Source organism: Chaetodon trifascialis, chromosome 10, assembly GCF_039877785.1.
Source record: "Chaetodon trifascialis isolate fChaTrf1 chromosome 10, fChaTrf1.hap1, whole genome shotgun sequence".
Lineage (NCBI taxonomy): Eukaryota > Metazoa > Chordata > Actinopteri > Chaetodontiformes > Chaetodontidae > Chaetodon > Chaetodon trifascialis.
This window is the reverse complement of record NC_092065.1, coordinates 17,665,550-17,687,500: the sequence shown is the minus strand read 5'-3', so window position 1 is coordinate 17,687,500 and position 21,951 is coordinate 17,665,550. Positions and strand designations below refer to the sequence as shown.

The following is a 21,951-nucleotide window of genomic DNA, read 5'->3' as shown; positions in this document are numbered from 1 at the left end:
AAATGTAAAGCAATTTGTCTTCTGTGATGCTACTAGTGACCAACTGTCAAACATGATGAAGCAACCAGCATGAAATGTGATTTTAATAATCCAATTATAGGATGAATCACAATATTTTGCTACTCCTATCATCTTAACGGATGACATGTACAGTACTGCATGTCCAAACTCATTTGGCCTGTAAGCTGAAGATGAGAACTAATTGAATTTGTTTGACAAACAGTCCTCCGCAGATCAGGAAGGCTACTACAAACCACTGATGGGCTTGTCACTCACTGCTGTTAAAGTTAGCTAATAGATTTAAGTGTGCGTCCGCACGTGCGTGCGTGTGTATGTGCAGCCCCTGCAGCAGACTAATGCGGCTGCCACTCTCCAAAGCTAATGTTTCTTAATGCAATGGTGTTGCCTCTGATAAGCGTGCCATGGTGTTTACATTACGGAGACTTCCTCTCCCTATTAGCAGTCCCCTAGCGTGCGCAACCAAATTAAATGCTTCATGCCAATACTAATGGAGCATCCGCCCCTCCAAGGCTATCATTGTTGCCCTCCAATCATAATACACCACTCAAAACTGTTCTGCGGGCCAACAAAATGATCTGTGGGATTTCCAAGACTGCTCTCGCATCCCAAAGAGCACTTGATGGTAATGATATTTGCGAGCCACAAAAGTTCTTATACAAACTTACAATCACTTGTTGTGTACAGTATTATTTAGTGTATTTTACATAAATCAAACCTGCTACACAATCGCTGGTGATACTTACAAGTATTTTTTATTTTCGTAGACATCATGTAGCTTTAAAACGTGCGGGTGTTCTATGAGCTTCAGAATAGCTATTTCTCGCTCCACCTGTATGAGAGAGGGATTGAAAGAGAAAGAGGGAGGAAGGGAAAGAAAAAAAAAAGAGATTTGATTAGTGAAACATAAACACAGTCAAGTTCCTCAAAGCGCTCTTGGACCAACTGTCCTAATCTGCCCTCTTACACTGCAACGTTCCTCCCCCTGCTGCCAAAACTGAAGAACCAGGGAGACAAACCAACTGACCCCGAAACAGCCTGTGATGAGTTCTTGCCAATCGTTTTTCTGAGGTTACCTGTGGAGGTCACTGTTTGAGAGACAAATCTGAGAGGCAGCAATCTGTAATAACACTTGACACAACCAACATAAGGGCTTAAGAGGAATAAGTGAACCAATGAAAGGAGCTGACTGGCACTTTTTACTGGCAGGAAAGACTGGAGATAAGCTTCGACCACACTCTGGTTGGCATCCGGGCCAGCGAGCACTGCTATCTCTGGTGGAAAATACGGTTTGCTTCAAAAACTGAAGGAAAACAGGTTGCTTTTGTCTTATCTTACAAAAAATGTGTCCTCCTCCTCCTCACAAAACAAGCCTTGCTGCATACTTTGCAATCACATTTCATAATCCAGCGGTTTGCTTGAGGTGAACATAAATCAGCTTGGCTAGATAAGAAACATGAAGTACAATAAGCTGTCAGAGTCAGACATCCCACATTTGAACATTTCTGTCCACTAAGAGTACAGCCAGTGGGTGACTTGGGGTCAAAATGTCCACTCAGGTACATCAACATTTCCCAGAGGAGGCTTTTTCTCCCTGCAGTCAGTCTGAGACAGTGGCACAACATATAAACACAACACTGTGTCCAGAACAAGCAGACGGCTGAGTCCACACAAGTTTCTAAGTTCTTCTTTCTTCTTTTTTTTTTTTTTTTTTGCTTATGGAGCTGCTGAGAGATGTATATATAGCGCACAGCAAGACCAGTAAGAGCTGAATTTCACCAAAATCGAGCAGATCAGTTTGGATTTGTGTCAGCATCTCCAGAGGTTGTAGTCAGCATGTACAGCTGCCACTGAAAATCAGCATGGAACCCACTTCGACAGAAGCCGCCGCTAATCTTCAGCCCCCTGTGCTCCCCTGTGTGTTGTGGTTATCTGCTCATCCTTCTCCTCCACCCTTCTTGTCCATCCTGTCCTCCACCCTCTGCGTCTAGCTCTGACTGACAATGACGGAGATGAAAGGACAGTGTGTGTTAAGGGCTCCTCTGCCTCATCTCAATCTCATCAAAGTCAATTTCACTTTGTCACTTGCCTGTGACAGTCTTCACGCTGCTTTAATGTCACACTCGCTCTCTTCGTTTTATGAACGCTCAAGTGGAGTAAAGTCAAAACTCTAATCTGCCATCTAACTATGTTTTTGTTAAACTCCTACAAAGCTGCTCGCTTGACTGGGCGTAAAATCTGTTTCCTCCCCCTTAATTATGCTCTCGCATTGTTTTTCATTTCAGAACAGCTTCTATTAGTGATTACTGTCAGCTCAGGTAGGTATTGTACCCTATCTTGACACACTTTTGATGATTATTTTCTTTCCAAACAGCAGCGTCCCCATCTCCACTCCTTATCAAGAGCAACATGTTGCAAAGTGGATGATAAAAACCTGCTGAAGTAGCTCATATTTAGCTACTGAGGAGAAGAAAATGCAATGCAGTGCAACTAGTGAGCTGCAGCCAAGAGAGAGTCATGGGAGACTATAAAGCTAATAAAGTTAGGCACCAAGCTTGTGCAAAAAGGGTAAAGTGGTAAATACGTAATTAGCATTAGCATGGCGTATCAGTGGGAGTAACAGCAAGGCTAATCAGGGCTAATCCAGAGACTAATGAGCGCTATCAGCAGCACTACACCGTGCCACTCTCTCACCTGAGGCTAAGGTGTGTTGTTAAGAATGAGCACATGGAGGCCGGCTAGCTAGCTAGCTGGCAGCGGGGCTCCCTGCAGAGAGACTAATGCTACCCAGGACTCAGGGAGAGATGAGCTGTCGAAATGCTACAGAGCCAGCAGCTGGCTTCCTAAGCTTCCTTTAAGCGCCTCCTTTTAGTTAATTGAAATAAGAGAAATGAGGCTTAATGTGAAGACTTAACTGTATAACTGCCTGCTTATTGCAAGATTAGCTGTTGATTAACACACTCATGTAAATCTGTGGAGCAACCCTGGATCTTTCCAGCATCATGAAATACAACAGTTTCTTTTAATAGCCTACAATAATAAGTCAAAAGAAATAATCTGACAATACATTTAATATACACCTCACTTGCTTTCATCTGCAAAATGAGTTTGGCCTATGTGTTCTTTTGGTGCATGGATTAGCACTAATGCATGCATAAAACAAGCACATTTCTACACACACAGTGACCAACTGTTGGCTCACTCCTTATCAAAGCCTCAAACACACACATGCAACACCTCCATAACTTCATGTTAATATAAATGCCAGGTGGCCCTCCTCTCTCTTGGCCTGGGTCCTGTACGTGGCTCCGCACTCTCTCATTAAATTTCACATCTGTGAGTGTGGACAGGTCCCTCCATATCTCCGTGCCGCTTCATTAAGCCTTTATTAGAAGGCGCTTGGACACCGTTCATCGAGACACACACACAAGCACAAGGACAGATGGACAGGTGGTCCGATGAACACACACCTTCTCTTTTCATCTTTCTCGTTTCTTGCGTTCCACAGTTCAGCACAGAGCCAATTTGCTCAGTTTTTCAAAAACCAAACAGGGTAACAAGAGGAATAGTAAAACACCTCATCAGAAAGCATGGGTGAGGTCGAACGAGAGCGCAAGACTGACACTAATCCTAATTGGCTATTTGACTGGGAGATAATTTGACTTGTAAAGCACGGTGGTTATCATTGTGGAGTGGACATCATTAGCAGAAGACGTCAGAGCAGGAGTCTGTTGGTGGACGGGCTGATTGGCAATGCTTTGACCCACCAGGTTTCCTGTCATAACCTGCCACTCTAACTGCATAAATACCTTAGAACTGCAGCGGAGGTTCAACTTAAAGCTTTTCTGTCTGTCTGTCTGTCTGTCTGTCTGTCTGTCTGTCTGTCTGTCTGTCTGTCTGTCTGTCTGTCTGTCTGTCCGTCTGTCCGTCTGTCTGTCTGTCTCACTCACTCTCCCTCTCTTGCTCTTCCTCTCTCACCCAACCGGTCGAGGCAGATGGCCGCCCACCCAGAGTCTGGTTCTGCTCGAGGTTTCTGCCTGTTAAAAGGAAGTTTTTCCTCGCCACTGTCGCCAAGTGCTTGCTCATGGGGGAATTGTTGGTTTCTTTGTAGATAAAAGAGCTTGGTCTGTACCAGCTCTATATGGAAAGTGTCCTGAGACAACTTCTGTTGTGATTTGGCGCTATACAAATAAAATTGAATTGAATTGAATTGAATTAAGGTGTTAACTACAACTAAGATAGCTGCACGCAAAGTAAAGGAAAAAAGAAGCTGTTTGACGAATGACAAAGCATGAAACTGAGTTCTTATCCTCCAAATTAAAAGCAATGAATTTTGATGATGTGTTTGAAAGTACGTCTAATGTAATGTAACTTGTAATTATGGTGTAATTTGCGGTTGGAGGTGTTGTTTTATAAAGTGAGAAAAGTGAGAGAGGGGGACTGGAAAGACTGGGGCTACATAGAGGAAAGAGGAAAACCAGTTACTGGTGCTCACAAGCGTCTTAAAGTCCAGCTTAGCATATTTCCATCAGCTTGCTATTGATTCTTCAAATTAGAGACCAGGATCTGAATGACTGAGCAAAAAAAAAAAAAAAAGACATCAATAGTGCCATCACCACGGCTAAGGGTCCAGTAATAGAGGACAGAGAATCAGAGAGGCAGGCAACAACAAAGACGCAAAGACATTAGATTCATGCCACACATGTCACAGAGCGACTGAGCAGAGAAAGCAGCCAAAAATCTCAGAGGGGAAAATATTGGATCACAGGCTCTGTCATCTCTCACTCTCCACTTATTGAATCTTGCGCTCGTTCCCCCGCCTTTCTCTCTTTCTTTCTCATGCGCACAGAAGGAAAACACAGACATTTCTGTCACCTCCCCCAGGCGAGCGAGTGAATGGTCCCCTGATACTGAGATCTGAGGATCAAAGTCAACAGGGCAGCCATGTGTGTCAGATAAAAAAAAAAACAAAAAAAAAACAGGGATGGCTAATGCTAACATGGGAGCTACGGTGCATGCGAGAGCTGCTGCATGGATAGAAAAACAAGGGAAGAAGGATGAGTGAATGCGAGAGGGATGGAGCATAGGCCATGTAATTCTCTGCAGTAGAAAAGACTAAAAGAGAAATGTAGACGAGACAGATGGAGAGAGAGCAGAGTGGCACTGCCAACTCGGCCTCCCCCCCTGAGTTTTGCAGCCTCTTTTGTTGCTAATTAACACAACACGGGGAAGGGATAACCTTTTTAGCAGCGCCATGCACCGAACAGCCCACGGAGAGTAAAATGATAACAGATAAGGCGTCGAGGCAGCGATGTGAGGAGCTAAAAGCATGTGACAATCAAGGAAATGAGAGACCACCACACCTACATGCTTCATCTGGTGGATCTAGGGCAGTTGTCTAGAATGAATCTATTTCTACCATATTGTTAGATCTTTCAGAAGCTTTCGATGCAGTGAATCACAACATTTTACTGTGCAACTTCTTTAATGAGTCACTGGATTTATGGTTAAGATATTTCATTTCCAGCACAAGACAGCTTGTTAGCATAAAGGCTTGCCATTGTGACAAGTAAGATATTCTGTGGACCTTCCTAATATTCTTTATCCTTTGTCAGCGTGTCCCTAATATTTGCAACATTTTCTTCGTTTGTTGCAAACTCATCATAATTTAAGATATTACTGTTTTTAGACATACATACATACTGTATTTAGATAAGTAAGATATTGTATGAGTAGAGGTTAACTTTCAATACATTTTTTCTGAGAAGTCCAACATGATTAACTTAGCTTTTTGCAGGTCATAATCTTTATTTTGTGACATTGTGAATAAGGCAAAATTAATATTAACTTAACTTGAGTCTGAGTCTGTATCATTGCGGGGCATGGCAGGTTGGGCCCAGCCTCCTCTCCTCCTGAGCATAACTACACTCGACCACGTAATCAAGACTCGCCTGCCTACACAGTATATAAGCAGGGTTGCAACCAGTATTCGTCGAATCTTCTGCCTTGCTGCGTGGTAACGACATACCAAGAAGACTTGCTAACTACCCTGTCACTATTTTTGCCCTGTCTGCTACCTGCCTTCCTGACTTGTTTTTTCTGTCATGCCCTATCTGTCTGCTCTCCCCGAAGAATCTGGACCTGTCTCCAGTCAAGCTCAGCTCCACTGGACTCTTCTGGACTCATCTCTTGCATCATATTTGCTAAATTGTTAAACTTTCCTCCGCCTCCTGCCTTGTCTGTTTGAGCCTGGTATTTTGGGTCCCGTAAGTTCAGCTAAAACATAACAACATGGGTGACGGAGAAGTAAGGTATGGATGGGGTGACGGCTGGAGAGAAGGGGACGTGGGTCCAACTGTCAGTGAGCAGAAGGGGAGGAGACGGCACAGCTTGGCTACTGGCTCGCAGACAAAAACCAGTCAGCTTGTCGTCCATTCATACTTGTGACATGTGGACACATTAACGCATGATGCACACACACACACACACACACACACACACACACACACACACACACACACACACACACACCACTGATCACGGCAAGCCATGAGCCACCTCCATCCATCCATATGTCGGTCAGTGAGCCAGTGGGGCTGAATCGGTGTCTTATGCCAGGAACAGAGGGTAGCCAAGCTGGTGTGTATGCTTGCATGTGTGTATCTTAGTGTACGTGCTTACACATGCATGCAAATGGTAAGGCTGTAAGTGGCTGCAGCACACTGTATGTGAGTTGTTGTAGCCAGGAGGGAAGGACATGAGCTTCAAGGGCAACAAACACACAGACACACAGTCTACTTGTTACACCCTGGTGGAAAGGCATTGGTCACAAGGAGCCAAGTCTGTCCCAAGGTGTGTCTTCATGTGCTCTTTCTCTGCTTGGTGTGCAGGACGTGGTCACTGCTTTCAAGAGGATATTAACATGTGTTCCTGGGAGAAGCTGCTTATCCAAACTTCCATCCATCCATTGTCTATACCCGACTATCCTTTTTCGGGGGTTGCGGGGGGGCTGGAGCCTATCCCAGCTGTCAACGGACGAGAGGCGGGGTACACACTGAGCCGATCGGCAGCCGATCGCAGGGCACCAAATACCGACATACAACCATTCACGCTCACACTCACACCTAAGGACAATTTTAGAGTCACCAGTTAACCTAATGAGCATGTTTTTGGTCTGTGGGAGGAAGCCGGAGTGCCCGGAGAGAACCCACGCAAGCATGGGAAGAACATGCAAGCTTCACACAGAAAGGGGATCGAACCGGCGACCTTCTTGCTATGAGGCACGCACACTACCTTCTGCCCCACCGTGCCGCCCCTTAGGTAGCTGTTAGGTAGCTGTGTTATCGCTAGCCCCAGTGAGACCAAAACAAAATATAAACCATCCATCCATCCATTTTCTATGCCGCTTATCCCTTTCGGGGTCGCGGGGGGGCCGGAGCCTATCTCGGCTGTCAACGGGCGAGAGGCAGGGTACACCCTGGACCGGTCACCAGCCGATTGCAGGGCACATACACACACCATTCACACTCACACTCACACCTAGGGGCAATTTAGAGTCACCAATTAACCTAATGAGCATGTTTTTGGTCTGTGGGAGGAAGCCGGAGTACCCGGAGAGAACCCACACATGCACGGGAAGAACATGCAAGCTTCACACAGAAAGGCCCGACCCGGGAATCGAACCTGCGACCTTCTTGCTGTGAGGCACGCGCACTACCTACTGCGCCACCGTGCAGCCCAAAATATAAACAAAAATCATATTTGTGTGATTCCATTCCAGTCAAAGAGGCTGAACTGAGAAAAAAAGTCATCTCCCTCTGACTTTCATCTCTCCCAGTTTTATCGCTTCTCTTGGCACTCTGCGGACCTAACAAACACAACAAATGCATGTGCACGCAAGCAAAAACACATGGATACACAGTCAGCACAGCAGCTTTTTCTGATAATCACTGTATCAGTCATCCTTTGTGAAAAGGAGGTAAATTCCCTACACGGGGGAGTGCGATCAATGCCAGAGACATGTAAATCGATCTGGACATAGTCTCCGCTAGGCCACTAGTCCTTATCCTTTATCCATCTCCCACCCTTTCAAATCTAACTCATTACCCCTTCCCATCCGAGACCAATTCTGACCTTCCTCCTCCTCCTCCTCTTCCTCCTTCTCTCCCATCCTTCATTTATTCTCCGTTTCTTTCATTCTATCTCTCTAATCACGTCTGTGATGTGTGCCTGTGCTTCTGACAGATCCATCAGGCTGCCACTTAGACCAGTGGCAGGCCACATCATTTCACAGTAACAGACACGTCCCTGGATAACCTTGGTCGTAATAGAGTCTAATGGCAGAGGTCCTCCACACCGTGAGGTCAAAGGGTATAATCATGAACCTACTGCAAGGACTGATAGGTGGGGTGGACTGGGATGGGCTGGGCTGCAGAGAGGGTAAAAGGCGTGTGCTTGTGTGTATCATATTATGTGAATGGCCGGGTTCCTGCAAAAACCCTCTGCAGGATGAGCAATAAATCAGTGACGGGCAAGCAGAGGATCCCTTTGGAAGCCATGTTTTTGTGTCTGCCGTCTGAAGCGTCTCTTCGTCAACACTCACTCACTAAGGGCGGGATATTTCATATGAGGGGGTCGGTGAGGTGACCTTGGACTGTGTGGAGATGTGAAATGTGGATTAATGAACTGGTTTTCACAGACTAGAGAGACAGTGCAAAACAGAACGTAATGATTAGATCTGAAGGTCATCTATAGCAGTTGTGAAAGTGTAAATCGAACAACCTACAGTCAAGTACTGTATATTTGCATGTGAGGTACTGTAGATGGAATTGTTTCTTAAGTGCAGCACAGGAAGATAAAATTAGATCCTCGAAGGATGCTGGAGAATTCTGCATTAAATGCCATCTGTTGCCTTATCTTGCAGATTGTGTCTTTTCCTTGCTGCCAACCTTAAATTAAAATACCTATGATGTAAATTTGGCTGACTGAAATCTTGTCTTACTGTGGAGCACTTTCCTTTAATTTAAAAATGGCAAAATTCTAGAAAGGATCAAAGAAAATGTGAATCTTTGCAAAGCATTAATTCACAGAAACGCTGACGGAAGTCCGGTCTGGACTGGGAGAAAGGTGTAAAATACAACAAATCTGAGTGAACTGCAACACGGGTGCAGGTTTTGGTAAATGTAAAGTTAAGTGCAAACAACTTAAAGAAAGTAAGTAATGAGTAATGAAGATTATTAGTGCAATAATTCAGGCGGACAGTAGTCATTAGCTCACAGTGATTCACTTGCTCACTAATTATCTCCATATATGAATACACGGCCTATTCATTGACACATGAGCACGGTCAATAGTCAGCCAGGCAGAGGAGTCAATACAGGACAGACAACAGGTCACTAGGTAAGACTGGTCAACTGAAACAACAGCTAGCAACTTTCTAAATAAGCTCAAAATAGCTCTAATAATGTAATCAGGGAGTTCTTTCGGCTTCCGCACTTGTTAATTAGCTCTTACACTGAGATACATAAAAGGCACGCTCTTGTGCTCTTGCTATACAAACACTAATTTACCCTAAGAATGATGAACCACATGTGCGAACATACGAAGGGCATCTATGTGCTGACACGCATGTGTTCACGCTTTGTGGGCATGTGAGTGAGTGAGAGAAAGAGCGAGAGAGAGAGAGAGAGCAAGAGAGAGAGAGAGAGAGAGAGCGATAGAGAGAGAGAGAGCATGTTCTTGAGAGTGTGTTACCACAACAGGGTCATTAGCAAACAATCCCCACAGGGATGTAGATGAAGGAGCTGATGAAGTTAAAAGTGTCTTGCTTTAGATGTTCAACACATTGAGCGCAAAAGCCCAAATATACAACAAGATCTGTCCCAAACTCATTAACAGTGCCAAGTCTGAGCCAATTTCCCGGCTAAAAGTGGTAAATTTATGCCTGATTCACAAATTAATGTATCCTCTGCATAATGTTCAAGCCTTGTCGGAAGCTAGTTAACGGCATAATCAAGACATAAAGCAATGTGTTGAATACTGAGGAGTATTAGTATTTACCCCATTAGTGGCAGTGAAGTGACTCTCTCCTTACTGCCATTACACAGGAAGTTCTCCATACAAAGTGACTTATTAATGCGATATACATTTTTCTTCACGTACATGTCACTTCATATTACGGTGAAAACACAGTGCGAGGTACATTTTGCTCCTGTTTACTGCTATCTGTGAATTCCAGTGTACTGCTCAGTGCATTAAATTGAAATACGTGTGGAAACCATGCATGCAGCTGATAAATGACAGATATTTTTAAGCATCATTATCAGGTGTGTGCTTGGCTCATGAGCGTTAAATTCCCTCAAAATGGGACTGAGTACAATTTCTGTGGACACATAGCCTGTGTGCTCGTAAGTGGGCAGATAAGCAGCATTGTTGACAGTGCTCTTTGTGACATGCCCCCCACCCCTGCCTGCCTGATGTGAGACTATTACAGACCAAATCCTGCTGTGAGAGGACCGACAGAACCTTAAGGGGAGTTGTGTGTGTGTGTGTGTGTCTTTGTTGACTATTGAGCAACTAGACAATGGTCATGGAGCTGTCATTCATGGTGTCACTTATGGTACGGGTGACTTGCACACAGAAATACATAGGCACACACACATGACAGTGTGCAAACACACATACTGTATGTATAAGTAATGGCGGTTACAGTGATGCCATGGTATATGAAAAGACAGACCACGGCATTGATGTTGGCAGTGAGATGACAGTTGTCACAAACTGTGACACACTTCATAATCCAAAAGTTATAGTATCGCAAAGCTGCCACACGCATGCGCAAGCACACACACACACACACACCAAGACTGAGCAGGAATCATTTACTCTTTTCTCTTTTCCACAATGCTGTACAAGCAAACCATTTTTCCAAAGCCACTTTGTATGTGTTTGTGCATTTATCCATGTTAATGGAGACAAGGGCAATGTGCAACAGGTGCATATCTCACATCACGGCAGGGCACAGGACAACATACAGCAGAATAAATCACTCGCTAACACATACTGATAGGTAACATACAGAGACGCAGGGCGCTGGAAGGGTGTTTTTTGTGCGTTGAATGGAGGTAGCATGATGTAAAACCAGCTGACAAAGACAGAATTGGAAGTAAAAACTGAGTTTATTTTCCCTCTCAAGAGGACATGATGTACCTATTCAATTATCAGTCCCTACTCAAACAAGACGGATAAATATGATCACAATGCCCAGAGGCTGAGAAGAAACACGCACAAAGTACACTTCAGTGGGCCCACAGGTGATATAAAGAGGTAAGAAATCCCAGTGCAAAACAAAGAAATAAACAAAGGCATAAAAAGGAAAACTGAACTTTGAAGGGGAACTTCGCTGATCTCCTCATGAAAGCATCGTTCCACTTAAGGTTAGAGGAATTGGATAAAATGTGCCCTCCGCTCACAAAGGAAAAGCAGAAAAAAGAAATAAATAAAAAGCGACACCAAAGCAACAACAAATAAAAAAGCAGACAAAGATTTCTCATCTCACTTGACAACACAGCGGCTTCTGCCTTTGAAGAAGAGAAACAAATGCCATCGGTTTAGATGTCTGTCTGTCTCCTGTCGAGCTCAATGAGGGATCCTGCTACAACTTGCGTTCTGGTATCCTCTGTTCCATTATTTCCTCTGCACTCCATCTCTGTTTTATCTCGATAAGACATATGAGAGCTAAAATCAGTCAAACAACACTGCGTGTGTTTGATGAGCTTTGTCAGCACAGCGTGCAGCAGCACTAACGGTTTTACTCGTCTCTCCTGGATGTGTTAGATCCCAAACTACCAGGCAGAACTGTGGAAAACTCAACGTTGGGTGTCTTCAGTCAATGATCTTGAGCATGAAAAGCGATGTGACACAGGTAGGGTTGCCAGCTGACATTTCTTCACAATCCAAAAACATCTTGTGCCGCATGGGGAAAATCTATTCCCCATTTCCGTTTCATCATCGACACTCAGTAATGACTGGGGAAAAAAAGGGATCCACATTGTTTTGGGAGTGGTGATTGGAAAGCAAATTAGGATGCAGAATGCTGAGTGACCTTCATACTGACCGATAACAGATAAACAGTTTAGGTCCTTACAGAATGCCATGAGGAGAAAAAGGAACAGAGAGCAATAAAATATGTGACACTGACTACGTTTACATGCACACTAATATTCCACTATTATTCCAAACATGGCAAGATTCCAAATTTGATATGGGTCATGTAAACAGCATATTCTGCTTGGATATTTCGAATTAAGCCTTATTTCAAAAGGAACGTGCTCTGATTAAGCCATGTTAGTATTTGCTGGATTTTAGGAGCATTCTTTGGATGTATGCAGCACGTCTCCGCTGAGGTTTTCACTGTGGTTTGCGACACACGGCCTCTTGCCTGTGCACAGTCAGCTCTGTGTGTTACCTAGCAAACAGTTTGCGAGACTGAGGTAGAGATTAATGCACAAAAGAAAAACTCGCATTTCTGGTTGGAAGGAGACGTACACATAACATTATGAAAAACTTGATATCAACAGGTTCTTGGATATGTGCCAGTTTGGCATCACGCCAGTATGTCACTATCTACTACTAAACTCGATTGACCTCAAATGAAATAATGCAACTATATTTCTTGTTTTTTTTTTAAGCAAAAATTTAAATTCACCTAACATTTGAATGCAAAAATACATGAACAGGCAGAGAAGAGCGACAGAAGCAGCAAATGTACAGCAGAGAGAAGTTTTTCCATGCAGTCAGCCTGTTAAGATCAAACTGTGTGCTAAGCCCTGGCTTCTGGCTCAGTGCCATATAAAGCTGATGGATCAACGCGCAGGGGCACAATATATGAAACCCATTTATTTCCAGGGGTGTCTGTGCTGCCTCTGCGACGCACGCACACAGACACATATATGCACCCGACATAAAGTTACAGAGGCACGTGTGCGCGTTGGAGGCATTTCTATATTCAACCCACTCGCGGCACAACAGAGATGGCAGAGAATGGCCAATCTATAATCATTAAGAGGGAAGAGTGGAGATGGCGGAGAAAGAAAGCTACAGTGCTGTCAGTGAGGTGTCGGGATAACAAGATTAGACCTTGTGTGATTCATCTGTGGCCGTGGCTTTCTGCTCCTCACCCGCCCACCACCATCTCTGCCGGTTGGTGTACTCAACCTTGCTTTTTCTCTGCCTCTTTAGTTCTAAATTGTTATTTTAGATGCTGTGCATTTAAAACTTGGTCACCATTGTGTCATATAGTCATCCAGAATGAAACTTTCTCTCACGTTTTACTGCTCAGACTGCAGATGCACTAATTATATGGTCGCATTGCTTTAATGCCGCAGATGAGGCAAAACGTCCTCATTTATGGACAGAAAAACACATTCAAACACTACTGATCTTTTTAATTCATGAGAAAAAGTATGGATCCTCGTCCTCATATTTCAGGCCATCTTAGGTAACGCAGCCGTCCACCCCGGCTGTCCTCGGCTCTAACATGCGGCGTCCTTAGCATAGCGCTTCAATTATATGCTTCAGGGGGCAATTATACTGTATGCTTCTCCATCTCCAAACTCTCTTTTTCTCTCGCTCACACGCTCATTTTTCATTTGAAATGTTATGACTGACATCAAGGACAGAGTCAGCAAACCACAAGTAACCTCACCGTGCTAAAAAAAAAAAAAAAGCCCCATCAGAAACAGCGTCACTATGTGAAGACATCTACTTCACAAGACATCCATCTAAAGTGTTCAAACTTCATGTTCACCCTCCTTTCTAACCCTTCCCACACACACAGACACACACTTCCCTCCTCCTCTATCTGCCTTCATCCCGCACTCCATCCCTCCTCTCCCTCTCTTCCTTTCTCTCTCTGGGCTCGGGGACAGTAGAGTGACTTTGAAGTTGTGCTGCTTCAGGAGGAGAGAGAGTCACTCTGGCTAATTAGTTGTCCTTATCCCAACAGCAGCAGCCGCCACCAGCTCACTGGCTCAGAGGGAGAAACAGAGCCGGTATCAACAGCAACTACCGACTGCTGCATGCTAAAGATACCCGTCTCCCCCCGCTAGTTGTTAGTGCCAGGGGCTAGTAACAATTTAACTCACCCCGAGACTAAACTGCGGATTAGAGAAGTCGCTCCACTCAGCATAATGATAGGTAACATAGTATGAAATACAGTACAGGAAATCTCCTGCTCTCATGTTAAGCTTTTCAGAGCACAGCTGACTGCTGTGGCGAGATTCTACTCTAATATGACCATCAGTTTTACAGCAAACGCTCGAAGGCAGTGCAAAAACAGACTCATGGTGACTTGTTTAAATCATATACTTGTTTTTTTTAGTTCTGTTCAATAAAGGCGAAGATCTTGTGTTGCTCCCCGTGTTTGGACTTTTAATATTCTGGTTTTGTTTCCCAGAATTCCCAAAGTTTGTCACACTATAAATTTAAATTATGTATGTTTTTGGATCTTATTTTCAGGAGTGGGCAAACATTTTCATTTTATATAAAATCCCTGCATGACCTGACCTGCACTTTGACCTTTGTTTGCAGGACGTGTGCAAAAAGAGAATGCTTCCAGCTCCTCATTAATCATTATTTAACACCTTGCTGTTGTTTGTGATCATGGCAACGGTTTGGCCATACCAAGTGTGTGAGTGTCACCTGAATAGTTCAAGAAAAAGCCACGCTCACTCCTGACAGGAAATGTGTGTAGAAACGTGGTATACCTACTAAGGCGTCTGTGTTATCTTGTCTCAGCAGGGTTCCTCACAGCATGTCCATCTCTCTCTCCTGAGCCTTGCTCTCTTCTGCCCTCCCTCCCTCTCTCTCTCAACCCCCCAGCCCCACAGCACCGAGACATGGCAGCGAGAGAGAGACAGAGAGAGAGAGAGGGCTGGCTGAGTTTCAGGAACATTAACTACTCCCTCGAGATAGACACATGCTCACACATACAGTGTTGTTTCTGGGTTGCTCTCAGTATCAGATCGCCACAATGCATTCTGTTTGGCCTCAGTGCCAATGACTACTGACATACTGTCATATGTGCACACACTGTGTATTCTCTCTCTGTCTGTTTCTCTGTCATCATTTGAAACATGACAGGCAGCCACTTCGTACTGATGGAGACTCTTATTACTATTCATCTAACTCCATTGTTAGGTTTTCTGCTCTGAACTGAACAAAAAAAAGAAAGAAAGAAAGAAAAACCCACAGTGCTGCACTTGCTCTTTGAAGTAGTCAAGGCTCATTCCCTGGCAACAAGCTGACAAGAAGTTCATAGACGAATTCATTATCCAAGACAATTCAATGTCTTTCTGGTCCAGAGTGTCATAGCCTGTGGGGCTGTGGACTAAAGAGTTCAACATTAGTTATACAAAAGTTCAACACGCAGTGAGCGGAGGAAAGACTCCTCTGCCAGACATTCTGAGACAATTAATTCAAGCCGTCATCTTCTCGCCGCAGACCCCTGACACCCAAGGCCAGTTGGGGGAAGGACAGACGTAGAGGGATGATGTGTGTCACGGAGGATGTGCTCTTGCACATACATATGTGTCTGTGTCACACATGTTTACACATTCTTATGAACGTGTGTGTGTGTGTGTGTGTGTGTGTGTGTGTGTGTGGCCTGTATGTGTGTATCGGTACGTGTGCGCATGCATATATGTGTTGTCAGCGACAATGCGCACACACACACACACACACACACACACACACACACACACACACACACACACACACCTGTCCAGGAGAGTCAGACTCTCCCCTAATGGCACCATGGGGACCCAAGACATTAGCATATTAAAAGGTGACATTTCACAGTCTGAGCCTTGCAGTAGAGTGCAGCCCGATCATCCTGACAGTCTGACAGCCACACAGGAAGGCCGGAGAACAGACACATCTGACTGTGGAGTGCAACACAATGGGAATATGAGAACGTGGCTGGATTTGAGTCAGGAAACACCTGTACAGCCGCAGTAGGAGCCTCAGCCTGGGAGAGCAGATTTGTAATCTGAGGCCGATGTTGTGCCAAGTGTCTCCTGACCAACAGTGTGGTCTAATGGGTCCTGCCTCCTAATTTACTGTACAGGAGCAAAGCAAATTGGCACAGAGGCTTTGAATTATAACTGAGACCACTAGTTGCTTTATATCAGAGGACAGTGAACAAATCAGTACACATACTGCACATACACACACACACAGTGCTGCTACAAAAACAATGCTGCATGTTTACCCATTAATTAAATAACGTTGACAATTATTTTTTGCACATTAATGCAGTTTTCATTTGTCCTTTGCTCACTGGCTTTTATTTTGAAAAAATCTGTTGCAGACTGCTGTGGCGCTCACAGGAACCGGAAAAGGAAATAATTCGCGGCTAAACAAATATGAAGAAGACAGCGGAGTCAACAGAACCAAAGTTATTTGTAACCACTGTAAACCTGAATTTTCGTAACACCGGAGTACTTCTAGTCTGAAATATCACCTAAATGCGGTACACACAGTTGATGCCAGCAAATCACTCAACGAAACAAACAGCGGAGTGAGCCTTCGGCAGACTACTTTAGATGCAATGTGTGGGAGCAGTATAGATAGAACTGAAAGTGTTTTCTGGTTCTTTTTTGACTGAGATTCTGCAAAGGAAATGCAGTATAAACATGGACTTTACAGACTAGTCCCCTGCACAGAAAATCCCAGCTATGAACTTTTTTTGTGCTTCACCTCACTCTAACGGGGACCTTCGGTACTGAACATAGAGTGGTTATGCTGGTCCCTGATAACAGAAACATGTTTCTGCTGTTACCTCAGAAATTGCCTGTTTTAATGTTATGACTGTGGCTCAGGATTTTGTGGGCAGTTTGTTTTTTTTGTTTTTAACAAACAGGATAACATTAATGCCCCAGCAGTGGCAGAAAGCTTTAGTTTTGTATTTGCTTTGATTACATTGTTTAAGTTGAGATTTAACTGCTACTGTATAAACAAAATGCTTATGTTAAAAGTGTTTGCACAACAAATATTATAGCACTTTAGTTCATATGGCAATATGTTTAAAATAAAAGTGCTCTATACACTGCTTTTGAATTCATTATTGGATTTTGCATATAGCAATGAAACTTTAAATCGTTGCCCAGCCCTAGAAAAAACACGCACATATGATCACACACACACACCATTTCCATACAAGCACACAGACTTGTGCACGTGATCCAAAAGCAAAATCGCCTGATTCACTAAATGAAAAGAAATCATTCAGTTTGAAAGATATACAGCTTTTACGTAACGCTGATCGTTGATGGTTGATGATTTTTGGTATCCACTTTCAAACTTACAAGACACAAAACTGTCTCTTTCAGAAGAACTCAGTTGTCCCTGGCTTCCATCATAATTCAGTTCCTGCTGGCACACACGTCAACACACACCAGGGGCCAGCAGTTGAGAGAAGTGTGACAATGGCTGAGTTCAGTAATTGGCCCTGAACTGCAGCTTCAGCAAAAGCAGTAGTCCTGTCGAAAACCTGCCAGTGTTTGGCATCTGTTACTATCATCTTCCTCTGCAGGACAGCCCAACGTGAAACACCTGGGTAGGGACACTACCCTGCTACCGTCCCCTCTGCTGTCACTTGTTACAATGCTTCCAGCGACTGCTTTAGCTCCAACTAATAATACTTCTGTCAGTGCAGAGGCAGCAGAAATGACCTGTGTTTCCCTCCCGAAAATATAAGACTGAATGCTGAGCAGGAAAAAGCGATCGAGAGAGAGCGGCTTCCCGAGCAAGACGACGGCAACGAGGGAGAAAAAGTCGCGGAGACGCAGACACAGCAAGAGGCTGATTAATACTTACTGTTTATCAAACAGCAATATCCGAGCACAGAGAGCTTTTCATCTGAAGTCTAATGATGCTGCTGCAAGAAGTGATGCAAAACGTAAGGATTTTCCATTTGCAGATAACCTGTGCTGCGAGCAAACCCTCCCTCTTCCTGCTTTCCAGCTCATAAGCAAACAATTACACTAGATGCTCCTCTCTGCATGTGTTCTGTGAAAGACAATTTTCAAGTTGCAGTGTCTTGTTGTCCTCTATCTTCCTGCTTTCTTTGCTTTCTTTACAACTGTTCCATCAACACATGGGGTAATTTTGCAGCATGCCAATTTTGAATTGTGAATAGAGCTGCCCAGCAGGAGCCCTGGGACATAATGAGAAAAAAATCTTCAAAAAGGGGCTGTGTAGGTAACAGTAAAATGTTATAAATAAATAGTGGTGTTTCACCCAGGATATTCTGTTGTTTTGGAGTGAGCGTGCAGTGATTATATTTGCAGAAAGACGTGCTTTACTGTTGTGTTACTCCAAGGTTTCCTGGTGGCTTTGACGCCTGGCAGGGGAGCCGAACAGCTGACTATTTCAGTCCAACATTTGAAAAGGATGAAAATCAGCTGCTTCAAAGACCCACTGTCACCAACTCAGCCAGTCGTTCCACTCCTCATAAGGCTCATTATGATAAAATGCTCATATTCAAACATTTTTGCAAGATCAGCCATTGGTTTATGCAGAAATGTAAAATCCACTCCAGCACTCCACTCGCAATTTAGATTTTTTGAGAAGTCTAGCTGGCACTAAGCTCACATTTTATGTGTCGAAGAGGTGGCTCTTTCATGACACCACTACTCAGTCACAGTCCAACTCTGAGTGTTGCTAAGATATGCAGGTAAAATAAGTACAAAATAAAGGCCCTGTGAAAAGAACTTTTTTCTCTAGCACTTCTTCATTTACATAAACATGGAAAGACCAAAAGTAAAAAAAAAACAGAAAAGAAATTACCTTCAAAAGAACAGATTAAAGTGTTAGCAGAGTACAAATTAACATTAACAACCTCAATTTAAATCTGAAAGTGGCTGAAAGCTGTAAACGTACCTTCATTAGTACTGACTCGCTGAGCTTCTCACGGTTGACAATCTTTATGGCGACTTTCTGGCATGTTACACAGTGGACTCCGAGCTTGACCAACCCTGGAGAAACAAACAAGAGACACAAACATTACGAGGTCAAATGGGTCAAACACTTACTAGATGTCTGCAGATTAATAGCAACACAATGTATTGAGATTTCTCTTTTTTTGGCCATTAATGTGCATCAACCAGACTGATGTAAAATGGCTCATGACTTCATGTACAGAATGCTGGTAATGACTTCTGAAGTGTAGGCAGTTCCCTAAATAAGCTGCCCTCTGGGGTTTATTTGAGTCATAAAGGCAGTAAGTGAGTGGGCCATTTGTGTTATTGATTCCTATAATGCACTAAATTGCTGTGATGCAGTCATGTTGAGTTAGCTCAGACAATAAAAGGTAGCAGTAAGAAACAGAGGCATCGCAAAGCCAAAGGTCAGTTGTTGAATGGGACTCTTTACTGACCGGGGCCCAAAAATGATACGAATGACCCAACAACGAGGATAAATTAGCATATCGCATCTCAAGAGTCCAGCAGAAAACATCAACCTTTACTTCCCAACACTGAGGCAGGGGGAGAGATTTGAGTGTCTGATACCAGTCTGGTCCGCTGGGATTCACACACAAAGCTTCTGCATTGGCATTAGTGCCGAAATCAAAACCTGCACATTAAAAATCCTGTGATTCGCTCCAGAACCACAATAGCATCTCTCCTGCTTTGCCACAGTAAATGTCCCCAGGTATCCTTAGTTAAATGATCTGCCACAAACAATGTCGAAAACAAGCGGGGATAGCCCGACGAGTGTACAGTTACAGTGGAACAAAGTGGTGTGTTTGTGTGTATTTGATACAGCGGAGCCATGACGACACCACCAATCCATTTTCTGCCAGGGACCGCAGAGCTGCACACACATTAGAAAGATGTTTGCATCGGATAGATTACTTACAAAGTGGAACAAACACACACCCATACACAAACAAATGTCGGCTCTCTATTATTGATTTCCCCAATGGCCCCACGGTGCTGCAGGGGCTTGGAGACGACAGAAGATGATTTTTAACTTTGTAGACTACAGCATTTGAGATCTCTAATGGCCTGGCACACGGAATTTACAGACACGTCGAAGTGGAATAATGTGAAGGCTTTGATTTCTTGCCACTCTCGTGCTGGCAGAGATGAAGATTAAGTTAGTAAGTGTTACTATGATGCGCCTAAAACAGAAATTGTGTAGTTACTATAAGAAGCACGTCGATGGAGAGAAGAAATACCCCGCATCAAACTGGCTGGCTGACATGAACCAGACTTGCATGGGCTTCTGGCTCGCTCTCCCACTGTCTCTCACACAGTTTGATTTCTATATAAACCAACTGAGGAGGGAGAGTCAATGGGCTTTGAGGGGGTGGTGAAACTTAGGAAAACAAGTCTTCTGACACCAGAGAAACGTCAAGGCGGTGAGAGTAAGAAGGAAGGGAAGCATCAGAGGGAGATTGAGATAGAGAAAGACGGAAAAAGAAAATATAAGTGTGAAAGATGAAGGGAAAAAGCGAAAAAGATCGAGAACCAGGGATAGCACATTATTCAAATGACAGGCCACAGATAATTAAGCAATAATAGAGAGCATTGTGTGGGAGGGAGGCTCTGGCTTGGGAGTTGAGGGGCCGCGGGGGCCGAGAGTGGAGACGCATCGTGGAGAGGAGGCGTGAGAGAGAGACAGAGAGGGAGGGAGAGAGAGAGAATGATGGAGAACAAGACAGAGAGAGATAGGAAGGAAGCAAATGCTGAAAAGAGAAAGATGAAAGATTTAGAAAAGGGAATGATGCACTTGAGCAGGAGGGGGAACAACAGTCAAACCCATTAGCCCTGTGATGGTAATCATATGTTAATGGCTGCTTTAGAGAAGCTCATAAGTCATGATAAACACATTAAAGAGAAAATATCTGCCTGCAAACATGTGAAAAGTTAACTGAATTATTTGCCTCACTATCCATCTTCCTCTAGTGCCCATGCTGTCATGAGCAGAGGGTGCATTAGCGAGAGGGAAATGTGCATGGGAAGACAGCACATTATGACTTTACAACCACTTCGTGTACGGATTGAAATGAACTCTCACAAGGAAGTTCAGTACATAATGCAAAGTGACATAAGGCATAAGCCTCTTTTATACAACATACATGGAAATCATGCCTTGAGCACCAATTAAAGAGCTAATGGTCATGGCAGAAGACAGTCAACTTACAAGCCTAAATCATAAAATAAGCCTGCAACAGAACAAAAGTGCCCCACTGACCAAAATCAATTCATATTTGTCCTTTTTTGGGGGGGGGGACTACTGGCAGAATTTTGGTCTCATATTTAGCCATTGGTGGTGCAAAACCAGGCAAATGTTGTGCCAGAAACCCCTAAAAAGCACTAAACAATGTCCACCTGAGGAATACCAGGCCAGAGTAATGATGTCCTGTAACACGATGTTTTAGTTCTGAAGTCCTCAAAACTAAAAGTTTCCTCTGAGTGTTGGAAATGGGGTTACACACACACACACACACACACACACACACACACACACACACACACACACACACACACACACACACACACACACACACACACATATACTAATTTACTCAGACCCATAAAATACACCCATGCACATAGTTTCTTTGAGCTAAATGCTAATGTCAGCAGTCTAACAAGGTTAGAATGGCAATGTTAATACGCCACACATTAAGCAAGTATAATCAGTAGGTGATTTGTAGCTATATAGCTTAGAGAATATTGTGTGTACACATGCTTAGTTCATCTAGTGCATGAGCCAATTTTCATGCATATTTAATTGTCTGGACGGGAATCAAATCCAAGCTAATTTTCACCTGTCTTTTTCTTTTTGAAAAACAAACAAAGGTCAAGCTGTCCTCCTGTTCTTTTTGATGCCATTCTGGCCACAAATTCACAAAGCTGACAA

General features: G+C 43.8%; 1 protein-coding gene across 5 annotated transcripts in view; it reads right to left on the bottom strand.

Moving 5' to 3' along the window:
• The window catches only part of brsk2a (BR serine/threonine kinase 2a), a 166,548-nt gene that overhangs the window by 50,683 nt on the left and 93,914 nt on the right, over positions 1-21,951 (bottom strand). For all 5 annotated transcript variants that reach the window (XM_070972922.1, XM_070972923.1, XM_070972919.1 and 2 more), the window contains exons 2-3: positions 18,961-19,055; positions 765-850 (exon numbers count right to left, since the gene is read on the bottom strand). In XM_070972922.1, the coding sequence (XP_070829023.1) occupies positions 765-850; positions 18,961-19,055 (181 nt within the window). The remainder of the gene's footprint in view (positions 1-764; positions 851-18,960; positions 19,056-21,951) is intronic.